The following is an 18,412-nucleotide window of genomic DNA, read 5'->3' on the forward strand; positions in this document are numbered from 1 at the left end:
AGATTTCATGTTGATATCACCCAGGGGATGCTCAGGGGGCTGCTGTGGAAAGGTGAGATGGGAGTGTCTGAAGAAAAGCACGTGCCAAGGCCACATGGGGCATATTTGAAAAAAACAGAGAAGTCACCAGAATAAGAGAGTCAGGTTGGAGGGCAGTTGGGTGGCTCAGTCCGTTAAGCATCTGACTCTTGCTTTTGGTTGAGATCATGATCTTGGGGTTTTGGCTATGTGCTCAGTAGGGAGTCTGCTTAAGGTTCTCTCTCCTTCTCACTCTCCCTTCCCCTCTCATGCTCAATCTCTTTCTCTCTCTCTCATCAACAAATAAATCTTAAACAAAAAAGAGAGAGAGGGAGAGAGAGAATCAGGTTGGGGCCACACCTTGCAGGGCCCTGTGAAAATCTGTGCCTTTATTGTAAGTATTTTATTCTGCGTAAAAACTAAATTCTTAGTTCCAAAGGTGAAACTCTTAAGGGCTGGTTCTGTGCTAAGCATTTTATGTGTATTAACTTATTTGTGTCTCACAACAGTGCTATGAATTAAGTTTTTCTAAGTATAGTGAGAAACCCCAAAATCATAAAGGAAAAAACCCAATAAATTTAACCATGCCAAGGTGAATTTCTGTGGAAAAAGAATACCACAAACAGTGAAAAGTGCAAAAAGCTAAGATGAATATTTGCCACGCAAATAATAAAGAATCATTTTCTGGTATATCAAGGGCTTCTATAAATCAGTAAGAAGGAAAAAAATGCAAGAGAAAGCGAACAATGGGAAACTGACAACTCACAGAAAAGGAAGAAAAAGGGGCTCTGAAAACCTAAAAAAGTGCTTAATGTCACACAGAAATGCAAACTAGAATGATACATTTTTCCATGAATCAGATCGACCAAGATGAAAAAATTTGGTAATATATGCAGTATTGGCAAAAGTGAGAGATAACAGGGGCTTTCACACTCAATTTAGGGGAGTCGAAACTGGTACCTTCTTTTGAGTACAGCTGGGGAGATTTGTCAAAGTGAAAGGCAAACTCTAGCCAAAGCAATTTTCTGAAAATCTAATTTACGGATATACTTGAAAAAAGTGTATAATAATGATTGTAAAGGATGTATTCTGCTGTATTGATTTGCAAATACAGTTTATTTTGCAGAAATTCAACATAATAAACAGCAGCACCTCCCACCCCACCCCCACCCCCACCCCCGCCCCTGCCCCTCTTCCCTGTCCTGCTGGGTGCAGAGCGTCCTGCTGGGTGCAGAGCATGCTATGTGGAGAGTGAGCAGTGAAGCAGCCCTACTGTTTTGGAGGGAGTTTCAGGAGTGATGGAACCTGCCTGCCTGCACATGTCCTCCCCCGCTTCCCGCCCCTACGCACCTGTCCACTGCACAGCCCAACAGAGTCTGTCTGGACTACACTGGGCCAGTTAAATGGATCCAACCCAGTTCTCCAATTCCTTCATGTCATCCTCTTTCTCTTCCTTCTTGCTGGGTTTTGATGGTAAGGTTATAGAGGGAACATTTGGTAGAGGGACTGTTGCAGGTCCGCTGACTTCCAGCAAATTCTTGTCTAGTTCTTCCTGTTCTAATTCTTCTAATTCTGCCATGAGCTCATCCTCATCAAACCCTTCTCCATATCCTACAGGTTTTGAAATAGCTGTTGAAAGCTCCCTTGCAAGTTCTTGCTGGTCAGCAATGTCCTGCTTTAACTCATCAACTTTGTCGATGGCCGTGTTGTCGTGGGCAGCCTTCGTGGCCTTAGCAGCAGAGCCCATGTTCTTGAGCAGCTCTGTGTTGGTCCTGGCGTTATCCAGGGCCTCCCGCTGAAACTCCATGGTGGATAGTGTGCCATCGATCTGCGCCAGCTGCTTTCTGTACCTCTTCCTATGCTTCGGTGCCTGGAGGCCCCACGGGCTTCTTTCTGTGCTGGGCTTCTTGGTGGCGGTCAGCTCCTGCTCCAGCTTCATCTCCAGGAATTCCTGCTTTTTACTTTGCATCTCCATCATGTCCCACAGCCACTGGATGGCATCCGGAGGGGTCAGGGTGCCCTTTCTGGTCTTACCCCTTCCTGCTCCAAACAGTTTCCCGAACCGTGACATGGTTTCTGCTTGCAAAGCCAACCTGTGCCTCCTGCTCCAGCTCTGCTTGGGTCCAGCACCTGCTCCCCTTGTCTTTTTTTAAAGATTTATTTTAGAGAAAGCGAACACACTGGGGGAGAGGCAGAGGGTAGGAATCCAAGCCCCCACTCCCCACTGATCGCAGAGCCCAGTGTGAGGCACAGTCTTACAACCCTGAGATCATGACCTGAGCCAAAACCAAGAGTTGGCCGCTTAACCGACTGAGCCACTCTGCTGTGCCCCTCTGCTGCATTATTTGCAATAACAAAACTAGGCAAACTATAAATGTCCTGTAATGGGGATTAAATTCTTGCGAGTATATTCATACAATGGAATATTGTGTAGCCATTAAAAAGAATGTACTGCCACAGAAGGATCTTCAACTTGTAAATGAAAAATATTGGGGTGTAGATCAGGAGGATTCCACGTGTGTGTGTTCGAGGTAGTAGTATGTTTGCACACATGTATTTGTTACTATGTCCATTTTCTGGATGAGTTAATAGGAAAGTGAAATCACTAGCTCATGTTCACAGAGCTGGGATGTGAGCGAGCGCTGGCTAGCTGTAGTCCATGGGATTTTTCTCAAGGTCAGTCGGAATGATGTTTAGATTCCCCCTAAAACACTAGTGAGATGGTATAGGAAAAAGTAAAAATAAGATGAATTTCAGTTAATGTAAACAGCAGGAATGTTGATAGATTATTCCTTGTCAGAACAACCTTACATTTATTGTTATGATTGTCAATAATAACATTTAGTGCTTAGCGTGCACCAACACTTGGACAACTAAGCATCTTGAACTCATACCAAGTCAAGCCCTTGATTTTGCTCTTCCTATCCTTTCCATGTTTTTTTTTTTTTTTAATCTGCTAGAGCTTTTTTTTTTTTATTTTTTTTAAGATTTTATTTATTTATCTGACAGACAAGAGATGGCAAGTAGGCCAGAGAGGCAGGCAGAGAGAGAGAGGGAAGCAGGCTCCCTGCTGAGCAAAGAGCCCGATGCGTGACTCGATCCCAGGACCCTGAGATCATGACCTGAGCTGAAGGCAGAGACTTAACCCGCTGAGCCACTCAGGTGCCCCCCTTTCCATGTTTCCAACCTTTTAGTTGACTAGACTCCAAACCTAGGAGTCTTCTTACTTTTTTCTTTCCCATTCCATGTATAATCCTTTAGGAAATCCTCTTGTCTACCCTGAAGATAATCCTAGTTGGATTTTTATCACTCCTCCCACTGCTGCCACCTTGGTCCTTTTTTTTTTTTTTTAAAGATTTTATTTATTTATTTGACAGAGAGAAATCACAAGTAGACGGAGAGGTAGGCAGAGAGAGAGAGGGAAGCAGGCTCCCTGCTGAGCAAAGAGCCCCATGCGGGACTCGATCCCAGGACCCTGAGATCATGACCTGAGCCGAAGGCAGCGGCTTAACCCACTGAGCCACCCAGGCGCCCCACCTTGGTCCTTTTACCATCATTTCCTGTCTGGATTGTTTATCACAGTGGCTTTCTTAACTAACCTGTGTGTTTTCCCTGTGCAGTAGTTTGAAAGGTGATTTAAAAATGTAAGTCAGATCATGTTGCTCCTCTGCCTAAACCTTCCAGTCCTTAACTATTTCACAAAAAATAAAGGTTGAAGTTTTTATAGTGCCTCCAAGGCCCTATATCTTCTGTCTTTTCATTACCTCACTGGCCTCCTCTGCCTGTCTGTCCCTTGCCCATTTTGCCCCAGCCACACTGGCCTCTTGCATACATGTCATATACTGTCTGCCCATTGCCTGATATGTCCCTCTCCTGTAGACAGGCATGCTGCTGCCTTGCTTCTTTGAGGTCTTGTCAGATGTTACCTTATCACTGAGCCCCACCTCCGCTGTAGCCTGTATATGCATCCCCTCTCGCTGCTTTCTTCCTCTTTTTAAAAAAAATTTTTTTAAAAAGATTTTATTTATTTATTTGACAGAGAGAGAGAGAGAGAGAGAGATTACAAGTAGGCAGAGAGACAGGCAGAGAGAGAGGAGGAAGCAGGCTCCCTGCTGAGCAGAGAACCCGATGCGGGGCTCAATCCCAGGACCCTGGGATCATGACCCAAGCTGAAGGCAGAGGCTTTAACCCACTGAGCCACCCAGGCACCCCTAAATTTTTAAAAAAGACTTTATTTATTTTATTTGACAGAGAGAGTGTGTGTGAGAGAGAGAATGAGCCTGGGAGGGGGCAGAGGGAGAGGGAGAAGCAGATTCCCTGCCAAATACAGAGCTTGATATGGGCTTGATCCCAGGACTCCGGGATCACAACTCAAGATGAAGGCAGATGCCCAAGTGACTGAGCCACCCAGGTGCCACACTTTTTTTTTTTTTAATGGTTTAATTTATTAATTTGTTAGTGAGTGTACATGAGTTGGGAGAGGAGCAGAGGGTTAGAGAGAGGGAGAAAGAATCTCCAGCAGATTCCCCGCTGAGCAGGGAGCTTAGTTTCTGGTCTTGATCTTACAACTCTGAGATCATGACCTGAGCTGAATCCAAGAGTCAAGGGTTGGGTGCTCAACTGACTGAGACACCAAGGTGCCCCATTACTTTATTTCTCTTGTAGCAGTTATCACCACATGACATTTTATTTAGTTACCTTTTTTTTTTTTTTAAATCCCTCCATTGCAAAGAAACCCTCTTGAGGGCAGGGTTATTTTGATAACTGGCATGTGGTCCTCATAGCCTGTGTTGGGTATCCACTGTTTGTGGCATGAGTGAATTTAGTAAGCCCTGTTTTTTATTATCCCAGTTTATTCTTTTTTATTTTCATTTTTTATTTATTTTATTTTTTGCCCAGCCCCTATTCTTTTTTTTTTTTTTTGAATAGCTTTAATGAGATATCATTCACATATCATATGTATTTAAAGGACACAGCCCAGTGGCTTTTAGTATATTCACATACTGTACTATAATCTTAGGACATTCCCATCACCTCCAAAAGAAACCCTGTACCTATTAGGTATCCACCTTCTCAAAGCAAGCACTGATCTACTTTCTGTCTATGAATTTGCTTATTCTGGACTTCACATCAATGGAATCATAGAACATGTGGCCTCTTGTGTCTGGTTTCTTTCCTTTAGCTTAATATTTCTGAGGTTTATTCAAATTGTAGCATTTATCAGTACTTCATTACTTTTTTTTTTTTATGATTTGCTTATTTATTTATTTGAGAGAGAAAAAACACAAGCAAGGGGAGGGGCAGAAGGAGAGGGAGAGAGAGAATCGCTCAAGCAGACACTGTGTTGAGTATGGAGCCCAATGTGGGGCTCAATCCCACGACCCCAATATCCTGACCCGATCCAAAACCAAGAGTCTATTGCTCAACCAACTGAGCCATCCAGGTGCTCCCAGTAATTTGTTACTTATAATGGCTGAATGATATCATACTGTATGGATTCTCAGTTTATTCTTTTTTATTTTTTTTTATAATCTTGAAGGGGTGTTCTTTTTTTTTTTTTTTTTTAAAGATTTTATTTATTTATTTGACAGACAGAGATCACAAGTAGGCAGAGGCAGGCAGTGAGAGAGGAGGAAACAGGCTTCCCACTGAGCAGAGAGCCTGACATGGTGCTCGATCCCAGGACCCTGGGATCATGATCTGAGCTGAAGGCAGATGCTTTAACCCACTGAGCCACCCAGGCGCCCCTCTCAGTTTATTCTTAAATGGAACATAAGAATTATCATTGCAGAAAAAAATGATCAATCCTTGCCTTTTTGAGGATGCTGAGTCCGAGGAGGAAGGAACTTGCCTGGGTCATGAGCTAGTAAGCGGTATAGCTCAGATGTGCGCCTGGGTCTGGGTGAGTGGAGCCCTAATCACAAGGCTGCAGAGCTCTCCGTGCCCTTAATGAATGATTTACGACAGCTCTTCCTCTTGCCTTCTCTCTCTTTCACTGTCCGAACACACTGTAATTGGGCCAATATTTGTAGAGAAGTCTCTTGAAAGTTCATTTGATTATCAGTGCCAGGACTCCACGTTTAATAATGATGTATGTTCCCTGGAGTATTGAATTAGCCTATAAAGGTCAGATAATTTGACTTCAGGAATTACTCTTTTTACCACAAATCTTGGTGACTTTTGGAATCCATGAAGGAAATCTTGCTGGGAACTAGAGAGGAATTCTCTTGAAGTGGATGGCATTCATGGTGGACTTCATTATTTGTGTGTGTGTTTCTTTTAAAGATTTATTTATTTATTTGACAGACAGAGATCACAAGTAGGCAGAGAGGCAGGCAGAGAGAGAGGGAGAAGCAGGCTCCCCGCCGAGAAGAGAGCCCAATGCGACCCTGGTTTTTTTTTTTTTTTTTTTTTTTTTTTTTTTAAGATTTTATTTATTTATTTGACAGAGATCACAAGCAGGCAGAGAGGGAAGCAGAGAGAGAGAAGGGGGGAAGCAGGCTCCCTACTGAGCAGAGAGCCTGATGCCGGGCTTGATCTCAGAACTGTGGTTCTGGGATCATGACCTGAGCCAAAGGCAGCGGCTTTAACTCACTGAGCCACCCAGGTGTCCCTACTTGTGTGTTTTTAAAAACTTTTTATTCTGAAATAATTTCAAATTTATACAAATGTTATAAGAATAATACAACTTCGGTGTACTTTTAACTCAGATTTAGCAGCTAACATTGTACATACACATTTGCCCCCCCCCATATGTATACACACACTGTATGTATAACTTCAGTCTGAACCATTTGAGAGTAAGTACCAGATATGATGTCTTGTTACTCTAAAATACTTCAGTGTGTATTTCCTAAAAACAGAGACACAGACATAGTTAACAGTATGCTTGTCAAAATCAGGAAATTTACATTATAATAGTATTATTATCAAATTTCTGCCTCCCCCTGGTCAGTGATAACGCCCAGAAAGAACCATGCAGTGTAATCTTGTGTCCTTTTTCTGGCCTGTAATCTGGAAAGTTCTTTCTTGGCTGTCCCCTCCCCCTTCACAGTTTTGACATTTTTGAGGAGTACGTGCCAGTGAGTTTGTAGAATGTCACGCACTTGGGGTTTGTCCGATGTTCCTCCGAATTCGATTAGGTAATGCTTTTTTGGCAGGAATAGCACAGAAATGGCACGTGTTCTCAGTGCGTGTTGTGATGCCAGTTTAATCCATAACCGGTGGCGTTAACTTTCATCAACTGGTTAAGATAGAGTCTGTCAAGTTCTCCACTGTGAGGTTGATGAATATTCGTTATTTGTTAATTAATAAGTATTTTGTAGGGAGGTTCTTTGAGTTGTTGTAAATACCATCCTTCCTGAAATGTTCACCCACCAGTTTTAGTGTCCTCTGATGATCCTTGCCTGAGTCATTCATGTGCTGGTTACCAAATGGTGATTTTCTAATCCTCGTATACCTTCTATACTGCTTATATATTACATATATGTAAAATATTATATATTCTATACTGCTTATATATTATTCTTTGTGATTCTATTGCAAAGAGCTTTCCCTTTGTCCCTTTTTTTGTTTAAGATTTTATTTGTTTATTTGAGAGAGAGCCAGAGCTCTAGGAGGGGGAGAGGCAGGGTGGGGAGCGAGAAGCAGACTCCCCACTGAGCAGGGCACTGTGGCATGGTAAGGTACTCCAAGCTCATCTTACCTTTTTAGTGCCTCAGACCTGGAATTAGTCCTTTCTCCAAGGAACCCAGTTCCTTTTGTTGGAGAATGGTATTTAGAAATCATGATAACGGGGCTGGTTATGCTGATGGCTTCCGGGTATCATTGCTTCCAAACCCTTTTGGAAGAGAGAACTATGAAGATACGTATGCATCTGCATGCACAAAAGCACAGGGACGTACACAGAACCATACATCTGAATTTCTGCAGCCATCTCTATATGTGTATTAAAAAGCAGAGTTTATATTGCCTCCAATTTTTTTTTTAAGATTTTATTTATTTACTTGACAGACAGAGATCACAAGTAGGCAGAGAGGCAGGCAGAGAGAGAGAGAGAGGAGGAAGCAGGCTCCCTGCCGAGCAGAGAGCCCGATGCGGGACTCGATCCCAGGACCCTGAGATCATGACCTGAGCCGAAGGCAGAGGCTTAACCCACTGAGTCCACCCAGGTGCCCTATATTGCCTCCCATTCTAATCTGCTTTATTCTGGTTTTCCCCTTTCCATATTTGTATCCCCTCTCTAATAGTGAGAAACCTGGCTCTCATTATCCTTAATACGTTTGTTTATTCACTAGTTTCTTTCTTTACTTGTGTAATTCTACTCCATGTGTTCAATCTCCTGACCATATGGACTATCTTTCAGGGCTTTGGGCTCGGCTTCATACCCCCATCCCCAGTCCCAGTGACCATGCCCCTGGCCCTACTGACTACGCTAGCAGGATCCCAGGATCCTTCCAAGAGGAAGTCAAGGGGGGGGGGCGGTGATTAGAGAGAAGAGGGGTAAGAGGAAGGGAAGGTCCTATTTTATACTTTTATTAGCTACTCTACTCATGGGCATTTTAGCTGTCCTGGTGTGGAAAGTAGTGCTTTCTGGAGAATTTCTGGAGAATTGTGGTTTTCATTGCTCTATTTTTCCTCTCACTCAAGATGGTTTCACCCAAACATCACTGGCGTGGAGGCCGAAAACCTGCTGTTGACAAGAGGCGTGGATGGCAGTTTTTTGGCGAGGCCCAGTAAAAGCAACCCTGGAGACTTCACCCTTTCCGTCAGGTAAGTTGGAAGAAAAAGAGAACACTGCAAGGGCTTTTCAGGTGGGAAATGTTGAAACCCCTCCAGGACAACTTGCTACCCTCATGGAGAGTAGGCCTGCCTGCGGGCCTGTGGCGAGGCCTGGTCTGCGTGTCAGATGCGACTCAAGCCCGCTTGCAAGGCTCAGGCGTGGCCTCCTGAGAGTGGGGATGTGGGAATGCGGCACAAGGGGTGTCATCATGGGCATTTCTTCTCCCTTGAGGAAACCCCTGAGGGTGAGGTGGACAGAGTGTTGCAGGTCCTTAAGCCACACAGGGCTCCATCCTGGTTCTCGTCATCCTGAACCTGGTGGCCTGCATTTTTCCTTTTTCTTTCTGTTGATTTCTTTTTGGGAAAATTGCTTTCTAAGAGTTACTTCAGATCAGTTTTCTTTTTCAAGTAATTAACATCACTGAGGAAGTTGTGGTCCCTTTTGTTCCCCTGCCCAGTCCCCTTCTCCTCCCTCTTTCCCCAGAGGAAACCACCATCGAGAGGTTGGCATATATCCTTCCTGAATGTGTTTTTATACTTGTACTGTCTTGGTGCTATTGTGAACAATATAAAGTTGGTTTGTGTGTTTTTAGAATTCATATCCATGGTCTTATAATATATCTGCTATTCTGCAACTTCCTTTTTAAAGTTTTTGAGTTCTCTGCTGATCTAATTCTTCCTTTTAATGGCCAACATAATTTACTTACGTCTTAATTAAAAAAAATAATAAAAGCAGATTCATAAAGCAGTCGAGTTATAGCTCCTCGAATAATCTAGAGGAAAGGGAATAAGTACATAAGAGAAAGTTAGTTTCTAGAAAGAGTCTGTCACATTTGCTCATAGAGACATGTAACAGGATGCCGGTCATACTGTTCAAAAAACTTTAAAGCAAACTAAAAACAACTCAATGTCCCACAATAGAGGGTTGGACAAACTGGTCGGTTTATTTAGGATCCCCTTTTGGACTTGGGAAATATCTTTTTGGGTTAGGTTAGTTTTTTTGAGGAGCCCCTGTCCTTAGCTTTTACTTGTGTTCTTCTTTTTTTTTTTTTTTTTAAAGATTTTATTTATTTATTTGACAGACAGAGATCACAAGTAGGCAGAGAGGCAGGCAGAGAGAGAGGGGAAGCAGGCTCCCTGCCGAGCAGAGAGCCCGATGTGGGACTCGATCCCAGGACCCTGAGATCATGACCTGAGCCGAAGGCAGCGGCTTAACCCACTGAGCCACCCAGGCGCCCCTGTGTTCTTCTTTTTTAAGATTTTACTTATTTATTTGAGAGAGCGCATGCGCGTGAGAGCAGGAGCAGGGGGGTGGGGGAGAGGGAGAAGCAGACTTCTTGCTGAGCAGAGAGCCCGATGCGGGGCTGGATCCCAGGACCCCAGGATCATGACCTGAGCTGAAGGTAGACGCTTAACCAACTGAGCCACCCAGGCGCCCTTGTGTTTCAGTTCAAGGAATGGATCTTTCAATCCTAAGGATTTACCTCAGCACAGGCTTCTAACATAAAGCTGTGTGATATTTGGGCTGTAAGAGTTTGGTTGGAGAGCATCTGATGCTGCTGCTGCTGCTGATAGCAGACGTGACTGGGGACTTGACATATGTACCAGGCCATTGCACCACGCACTCGGCATATATCATTGTATTTAATTTTCCTGACAGCCTGGGAATAAGTTCCACAGAGCTGGGAAATAAATATTTATATATATTCATTTTGCAGATGAGTAAGCCGAGGCACAGAGGCACAGAGGTTAAGTTAGTTAGCTGCTCTCACGGTTTGTCAGTGGCAGAACCAGGGCTAGAGAATTGGTGTGATTTTTTTCCTCAACGTTTTTTTTTTTTTTTTTTTTTTTGAAAAATGCCTGACCTGCAGAGAAGGTGAAAGGTGAATATAGTGGACACGCATATTCTCTTCACTAGCCAGTGTTTTGTCATGTTTGCTCTTTCTGAGTATGTTTGTGTATATACTTTTTTCCCCCTGAGCTTTTTGAAAATAAGTTGCAGATAATCAGGATATTTATTTTTTATCTTTATTTTATTTTATTAAAAAAATTTTTTTATTTTTTTATTTTTTTTTAAAGATTTTATTTATTTATTTGACAGAGAGAAATCACAAGTAGATGGAGAGGCAGGCAGAGAGAGAGAGAGAGGGAAGCAGGCTCCCCGCTGAGCAGGGAGCCTGATGCGGGACTCGATCTCAGGACTCTGAGATCATGACCTGAGCCGAAGGCAGCGGCTTAACCCACTGAGCCACCTAGGCGCCCTAAAAAAATTTTTTTAGAGATTTTATTTTTAAGTACTCTCCATACCCAGCGTGGGGCTCGAACTCACAACGCCAAGATCAAGAGTCTGCATGCTCTACTGACTATGCCCGCCCGCCAGGTGCCTTTATTTGCATCTTTAAATACTTCAGTGTGTATGGCAGAGAAACAAGGGCTTTCTGGACAGCTACAGAATCATTAAGAGTAATACATTTTAACCTTGCTTTAATAATATTGTCAAATATATAATATACTATCTGTATTCAGACTTCCCTTATTTCAGTAATGGCTTTAGAAGCAGTTGAGTCTCTCCACCTTCCACCCCTCCCCTGCCCCTAGACTAGATTCAGGAGAATCTCGTCAAAGATCATTCATTGCATTTAATTTGTATGTTTCTAGTCTCTGTCTCCCTCCTGACCTTTTCTTTTTATCCCCATCTTTTAGCTTTTTGGGGAGTCAGGCCAGTCATTTCTTGGGTTGTCCTCCAATCTCAATTTGCTGATTGTTTCCTCATTTTCACATTCACATGAAACATTTTGGGCAAACACACTCCAGAGGTGATGCCGGACCACCCCGTTATTTCACAGGGTGTTTGGCCCATTCTTTGGTGTTATTTGGTTTAACCACTGGATTCAGGTGCTTGCCAGATGTTTTTCATTACAAAGGCGCCTTTTTCTTTTTGTAATTATTAAGTGGTCTGATGGGTGATAGTTTGTATCTTCTTCCCCAGCATTTTCTCACTTCGTGTTTTTAGCATTTGTTGATGAAGTTTTTCTGAATAAATCATTTATGGCACCTGAAAAATTTTTTTTCTAATTCTGTTATTTCTTTCTTTCTTTCTTTCCTTTTTTTAAAGATTTTATTTATTTATTTGAAAGAGAGAACACGAGCAGGGGAGGGGGTCAGGTGGGGAGAGAAAGAAGGAGAAGCAGACTCTCTGCTGAGCAAGGAGCCAATGGGCACTGGATCCCAGGACCCTGAGATCACGAGATCATGACCTGAGCCAAAGGCAGATGCTCAATGATTGAGACACCCAGGCGCCCCTCATTATTAATTTGATGCTCTAATTGCCCCACATTCGGCTGGCGTGGTTCCTGTATCCTTTTGACATTTCTCCAGTGATCTTTGAGTACATCCTTGCCTTCTGGCTCTGTGAGATGTTTCAGGCTATTTTTGTAATTTTTCCCCCCCTAAGCCTGGAATCATTTTGTTTCTCTCAAGAGGCTTGAGTCTTTCAATGGGAAATGGTGTTCAGGAACCAAGATTTAGAAGCTAGGTGTGTTTATTGCTTGTTGGCCCTCACAGTAGACAGAGCTGGGAAATAAATATTTATATATTTCAGACCAAGTGTTCTTACTAATAGTTCCAGTTCAATGCAATTTTCTTACCTTTTCCCATTCCATATTTGTGTTTCCCTTCTCTTGTATGGGGAACCCTGCTTCCAGATGCAACACTATATGACCTCACTTGGCCAATTCTATAATACAAAAATTGTTCCAGAAATACTATACCACTGTCGTTCCCTTTTTTTTTTTTTTAAGATTTTTTTTATTTATTAGACACACAGACAGAGATCACAAGTAGGCAGAGAGGCAGGCAGGGGAGGGGGGATGCAGGCTCCCTATTGAGCAGAGAGCCCGATTGGGGCTCCATCCCAGGACCCTGAGATCAGGACCTGAGCTGAAGGCAGAGGCTTAACCCACTGAGCCACTCAGGCTCAGTGGAATTAGTTTTCTGTGTATTTGTGAGTTAACTATAAAGTGAGATTTCTATTTGTATTCAGTGTTTTTCAGGTATTCATTTTTTTCTGATCTTTGTTGATTAAATTATATGTTTTGAGTGTGTGAAACATTTACAAGATTTAAAAATAAAACTGTATAAAAGGTATTTTCTGAGAAATCCCCCCCTTTTTTGGGGGGGGGAGAAATCCCACTCTTATCTATGCCTTGCACCATCTCCATCCATCCCTGAAGGTCATCATTTCCCTTAGTTTCTAGTTTATCCTTTTGTTGCTTTGTACACATGAAGTAGAATACTATCTTTTTCTATAGTTTACTTTTTCACTTACAGAAATCTTTTAGTAATCTTTCTCATCTTCGTAGTCAACTGAATAGTGTATAAATGTATACAATTTCCCTACAGATAGGACTTTAGTTTTTTCTAATATTTAACAGTGACCGATACGGCTGCAGTGAACGGGATCCCATTTTGCATATGTTCTGTGCTTTTGAAAAGCTGTCTTTCCAAAGCTGAAAAGTGATTTCCTGGGAGGGAGGTGATTGGAGGAGACAGTATATGCACAGGTGGCATTGCTTTTTCAGATTCTTCTCCGTAGCGATTGCACCATCTTGTGCTCCCACCAGTCATACACGGGGACCCCATTTCTCCACAGCGTCACCATTTGAGTGTGGTCAAACTTTTCCTTTTCATTAGCTTGATAGATGAGAAATGCTGTCTTTGCAAATTTTAATTTTTATTTCTCTCAGGATTGAAGGTGAGCATCCTTTAATGCATTTAAAGACCATTTGTGTATCTTTTTTTTTTTTTTAAAGATTTTATTTATTTATTTGACAGAGAGAGATCACAAGTAGGCAGAGAGGCAGGCAGAGAGAGAGGAGGAAGCAGGCTCCCCGCCGAGCAGAGAGCCCAATGCGGGACTCGATCCCAGGACCCTGAGATCACGACCTGAGCTGAAGGCAGCGGCTTAACCCACTGAGCCACCCAGGCGCCCCCCATTTGTGTATCTTTTTTTGTGAACTTAGAACCACTGCCTTTGACAGTTGTGCAACGTGGCCGACTTTCACTTTTTCTGTTTCTTTGTCTGTGCGTAGCCGCTGTTACAGATGTCTGCGTGCCTCTGTGAGTGCGTGTATGCGTGTGTATATGATGTGTTTATTGTTGTGGTTCTGTGCAATCCAACCTTTATATTATGTGCCCATGCTTAAAACTTGATCATTATGTTATCTTATATTCAGTTCATCAAGGAAGATTCCCCCTCCCTTTTTTCCTCCTCCTCCCACTCTCCCTTTATAATCTTGAGGAAAAAAATACAGAAAAATACATAAAGTTACGTAGAATCACTCATGTTGTATTTATGGCCATTTTCCCTTCAAAATAGAATATAAAATAAAACAGACTTTCTCTTTACTCACCGTCCTTGATCCTGTGCTTCCTTTTGTCCCATTGGCAGCTAGTCTCATGAGTTTGTTACACTTCATTTAAAAAAAAAAAAAAAAATATATATATATATATATATATATGTTTGTAATATAATAAGTAACATTACCTGGAAATAGTATCTTCACAATAATAAAATATAACACATATATATGTGTGTGGGTATGTCTGTGTCTTAAATAATCTATAGTATTACTGTGTGTGTGCTTAAATTTTCATAAATGGTACATCCTGAGCATATCATTCTATGCTGTGCTTCTTTCATGCACGATTATGTTTTTGAGCTCCATCTGTGTGGCTGTGTATTAATGTCGTTCATACCTGAAATATCTTTCTTCGTGTTATGGCGTTAAGTAAAGGCTAGAAATGGGAAGCCCAGATGTTCAAGTAGAGTCAGATATAGTTGACCCGAAGGTGAGGGTGACCGGAAGGACCCTCTTTACCCACTGGAGAAGGTTTTCACCAATAATTAGAAGTCGGTATTGTCAGGAACATTTTGGGATGGTTTTTTCTTATTTTCTTTAGTCTCCATGTTCTTTTTTACTTGGTAGAAATGTGTTTATATTTTCCAGAGGCTTCATCAATAATCTGCAGGATCAGACTAAAAGCTCATATAGGTCAATGGTTATCATTTTGGAAGTGCCTGGCCCCTTGGTAATAATGAGTGTCCTTGTGATGTAGTCATTTGTTCAGAAAACTGAATGGAAATCACAGGCTGCCTAGGCTAACCAAAATACCAAGTTTTATTTATTTATTTATTTATTTTTTTTTTAAAGATTTTATTTATTTATTTGACAGAGAGAGATGACAAGTAGGTAGAGAGGCAGGCAGAGAGAGAGAGGAGGAAGCAGGCTCCCCGCTGAGCAGAGAGCCCGATGCGGGACTCGATCCCAGGACCCTGAGATCATGACCTGAGCCGAAGGCAGCGGCTTAACCCACTGAGCCACCCAGGCGCCCCAAGTTTTATTTATTTAAGGTTTCTTTTAAGATTTTATTTATTTATTTGGCGGAGAGACAGTGAGAGAGGGAACACAAGCAGGGAGAGCAGTAGAGGGAGAAGGAGGCTTCCCACTGAGCAGAGACCCCCCAATGCGGGGCTCAATCCCAGAACCATGGGACCATGACCCGACCTAAAGGTAGACACTTAACGACTGAGCTACCCAGGTGCCCCTAAAATACCAAGTTTTAGAAACTTTTGATCAATGTTTTGTCACCTCAGTGGGAAAACATTTTAGCTATCTTGTGCTGGAAACTGTCAGTTGTCTGTGTTTTTAAGGTACGATTAAAGTCTATGATTATTTAGGGTATGATTTAAGGTATTATATACGGTATCTTAAGTGTACAGTGACATGAATTTTGACAAATGTATTTATTTATGTAACCAACACCGTAGTGAGAATATTTTCATTACCCTAGAAGATTCCTTTGTTCCCCTTTCTAATTTCCCCCCTTCTAAGTAGCTACCACTATTCTCTAACCCTATAGACTAGTTTTGCTTATTCTGCAAGTTCACTGACAAATGAAGTCATACAGTACGTATTCATTTGTGCCTGTCTCCTTTCTCTCTCTCTCTCTTTTTAAAGATATTATTTTTAAGTAATCTTTATACCCAGTGTGGGCCTTGAACTCGCAACCCCAAGACCAAGAGCCACATGCTTCCCTGACTGTGCCAGTCACCCACCCTTGGCTTCTTTCTCTTAATGTAATGTTTTTTGAGATTTATCCCTGTAATTGTGTGTTTTAGTGTCTTTTTTTTTCTTTAATTGCTGTGTAATGTTTTATGGTGTGAGTATGTAACTATTTATCCATTTTGGTTGAGTTTCCAGGATTTTTCTATTCCACATAAAGCTGCCATGAATATTCTCATACCAGTCCTTGGGTAGCTAGACAGTTTCATTGTGTGTGTGGGGGACAAAATACTTACAGTGGTTTTATTGGATTAGAAGATAGATTGATGTTTAATATATGTGTCTCTATTAATTACTGATGATAAAAATTATTATCTCTTAATATATGCAATTTGATAGATTAGACTTCCAAAATAGAAGTTGTAGAAGGGAAAGGAGCCAAGAAACAAAGCCCTTTGGTGTTGAAATGGTTGACCGTGCGGTTTTCACTCACCACATTTATTACAGGAAAAGTATCAACTGGCTTCTTGGGTGTGTTTCAAGGTTTAGGCGGAATCTGATACCGAATATGACATCCATTTATACTAGTATGGCTCTTTATTGGTTTTTGTTTTCCCCCTAATGGACTCTTGTAGAAGAAATGGCGCCGTCACCCACATCAAGATTCAGAACACTGGTGATTACTATGACCTGTACGGAGGAGAGAAGTTTGCCACTTTGGCTGAGTTGGTCCAGTATTATATGGAACATCACGGGCAATTAAAAGAGAAGAATGGAGATGTTATTGAGCTTAAATATCCTCTGAACTGTGCAGATCCTACCTCTGAAAGGTCAGTGACTGTGGTGCATCTCTTCGATGCTGTAGGTGTTGTACGAATGCATCGTGGGGCCTTGGCTTTATCTGTTTCCCAGGCGGTCATCTTTGTAACTAAAGTTGTTTTACTGAAGCAAGAATCACAGGATCAGATTATTTTCTGAGCGCCCCTTTCTGTAAAAGCTTCAATCAGTGTTCCTTACACTTAGTTTCGCAGGGCTCTCAGACAATTCCTGTATATACTTGGTGCGTGCAGTCATTTTAAGATGACTGAACTTGAGCTGATCATCTCTGAAAGCTCCAAGAGCAAAACAGCTGCTAAGGGAGGCGCCAAAACAGCCACAGTGCCTGTGCTCGCTCCCGACCAGCTATGCAGCGGTGCCACCAACAGATGTCAGCTTAAGCTCAGCAGCTGAAAAGCGGAGCTCAGAGGGTTTTTCACCAGTTCTGTTCTGTTGTGTCCACAAATGTGGGAGAATGACCTTGCCTAGAGGGAGCTAAATGATTTCAGAGGGCTTCTTCCCCTTGTGTAGGAACGAAGCTGATGAAAACCAGGACTTGACTTATTTTTATTGATTTTATTGGTTTTCAACATTTCCAGTCTCCTGTCTGACTCAGGACACATTCAGGGTCTCTTTGTTAGGTTTGTGTATTTTATATCTCCACACAGCTTTTTTCACCTTGCCCCTTGATGTCAGTTCTGTTTTAGGCGGATCTTTTGTTTCCCCAGATACCACTGCAGCTTCAAGCAAAAGGCTGTTGGCCAACTCAGTTTATTTCTAAATTTTACTCTGTTCAGTTGAGTGTGGATGAAAAATAACTCAAAGTATATTCCGCTAGCAATGAGCCATTAGTGCTGTCCGCCATGATCATGTTTGCTTTCTCACCAAGGTCCTGGGGGGAAAAGCCACATTAGTCATATAACTATGTTAAGATTTTTTAAAAAGTTGGTCTTTGTTTATTTATTTAATCTCTACCCCTCTCTCCCCAGCATGGGGCTTGAACGCATGACCTCAGGCTCTTCCAACTGAGCCAGCCAGGTGCCCCTCTAAAATGTTTTTTATAGTACCTTTTTTTTTTTTAAAGATTTTATTTATTTGACAGGGAAAGAGAGACAGTGAGAGAGGGAATACAAGAGGGGAAGTGGGAGAGGGAGAAAGGGTGCTTCCCACTGAGCAGGGAGCCTGATGTGGGGCTCCATCCCAGGATGCTGGGATCATGATCTGAGCCTAAGGCAGAACCTTAGCCACCCAGGCACCCCAAAATGTTTTTTTTTTAATACTTTATTTATTTATTTGACAGAGAGAGATCACAAGTAGGCAGAGAGGCAGGCAGAGAGAGAGAGGGGGAAGCAGGCTCCCTGCTGAGCAGAGAGCCTGATGCGGGGTTTGATCCCAGGACCCTGAGATCATGACCTGAGCTGAAGGCAGAGGCTTAACCCACTGAGCCACCCAGGCGCCCCCCCAGAATGTTTTTTATAGTACCTTAGAGTAATGTCATCTCAGAGTCTGTCCTCATGGCCCACATCAGGACTCTGGAGTACTGGGTAAAAGTGCTGATTGCTGGGCTCCTTTCAAACTAATGTATTGCTGTCCCTGGTTATGAGGCATGGGAATTCACATTTTTAGCAAACTCCCTCACCCTTTCTCTAGATGTTACATGCTTTTAGAGCTTGGAATGATAACCTAGTATATAGTCCAAAGATACTGACAGCAACCTTCGAGGCTATTGAAAT

The 18,412-nt window shown here is 42.3% G+C and overlaps 2 protein-coding genes across 3 annotated transcripts in view; one reads left to right on the forward strand and one right to left on the reverse strand.

The window, feature by feature from the left end:
* Positions 1-18,412, forward strand: part of PTPN11 (protein tyrosine phosphatase non-receptor type 11) — an 86,541-nt gene that overhangs the window by 13,833 nt on the left and 54,296 nt on the right. For both annotated transcript variants that reach the window (XM_004753269.3, XM_004753270.3), the window contains exons 2-3: positions 8,668-8,790; positions 16,499-16,693. In XM_004753269.3, coding sequence (XP_004753326.1) covers positions 8,668-8,790; positions 16,499-16,693 — 318 coding nt within the window. The remainder of the gene's footprint in view (positions 1-8,667; positions 8,791-16,498; positions 16,694-18,412) is intronic.
* LOC101678562 (charged multivesicular body protein 4b-like) lies at positions 1,418-2,089 on the reverse strand. Its single transcript, XM_045073775.1, has one exon. It carries the CDS (start codon positions 2,087-2,089, stop codon positions 1,418-1,420), a length of 672 nt encoding a protein of 223 aa, XP_044929710.1.

Source organism: Mustela putorius, unplaced genomic scaffold (genome assembly GCF_011764305.1).
Source record: "Mustela putorius furo isolate JIRA1106 unplaced genomic scaffold, ASM1176430v1.1 tig00537248_pilon_pilon_pilon, whole genome shotgun sequence".
Taxonomy (NCBI): domain Eukaryota; kingdom Metazoa; phylum Chordata; class Mammalia; order Carnivora; family Mustelidae; genus Mustela; species Mustela putorius.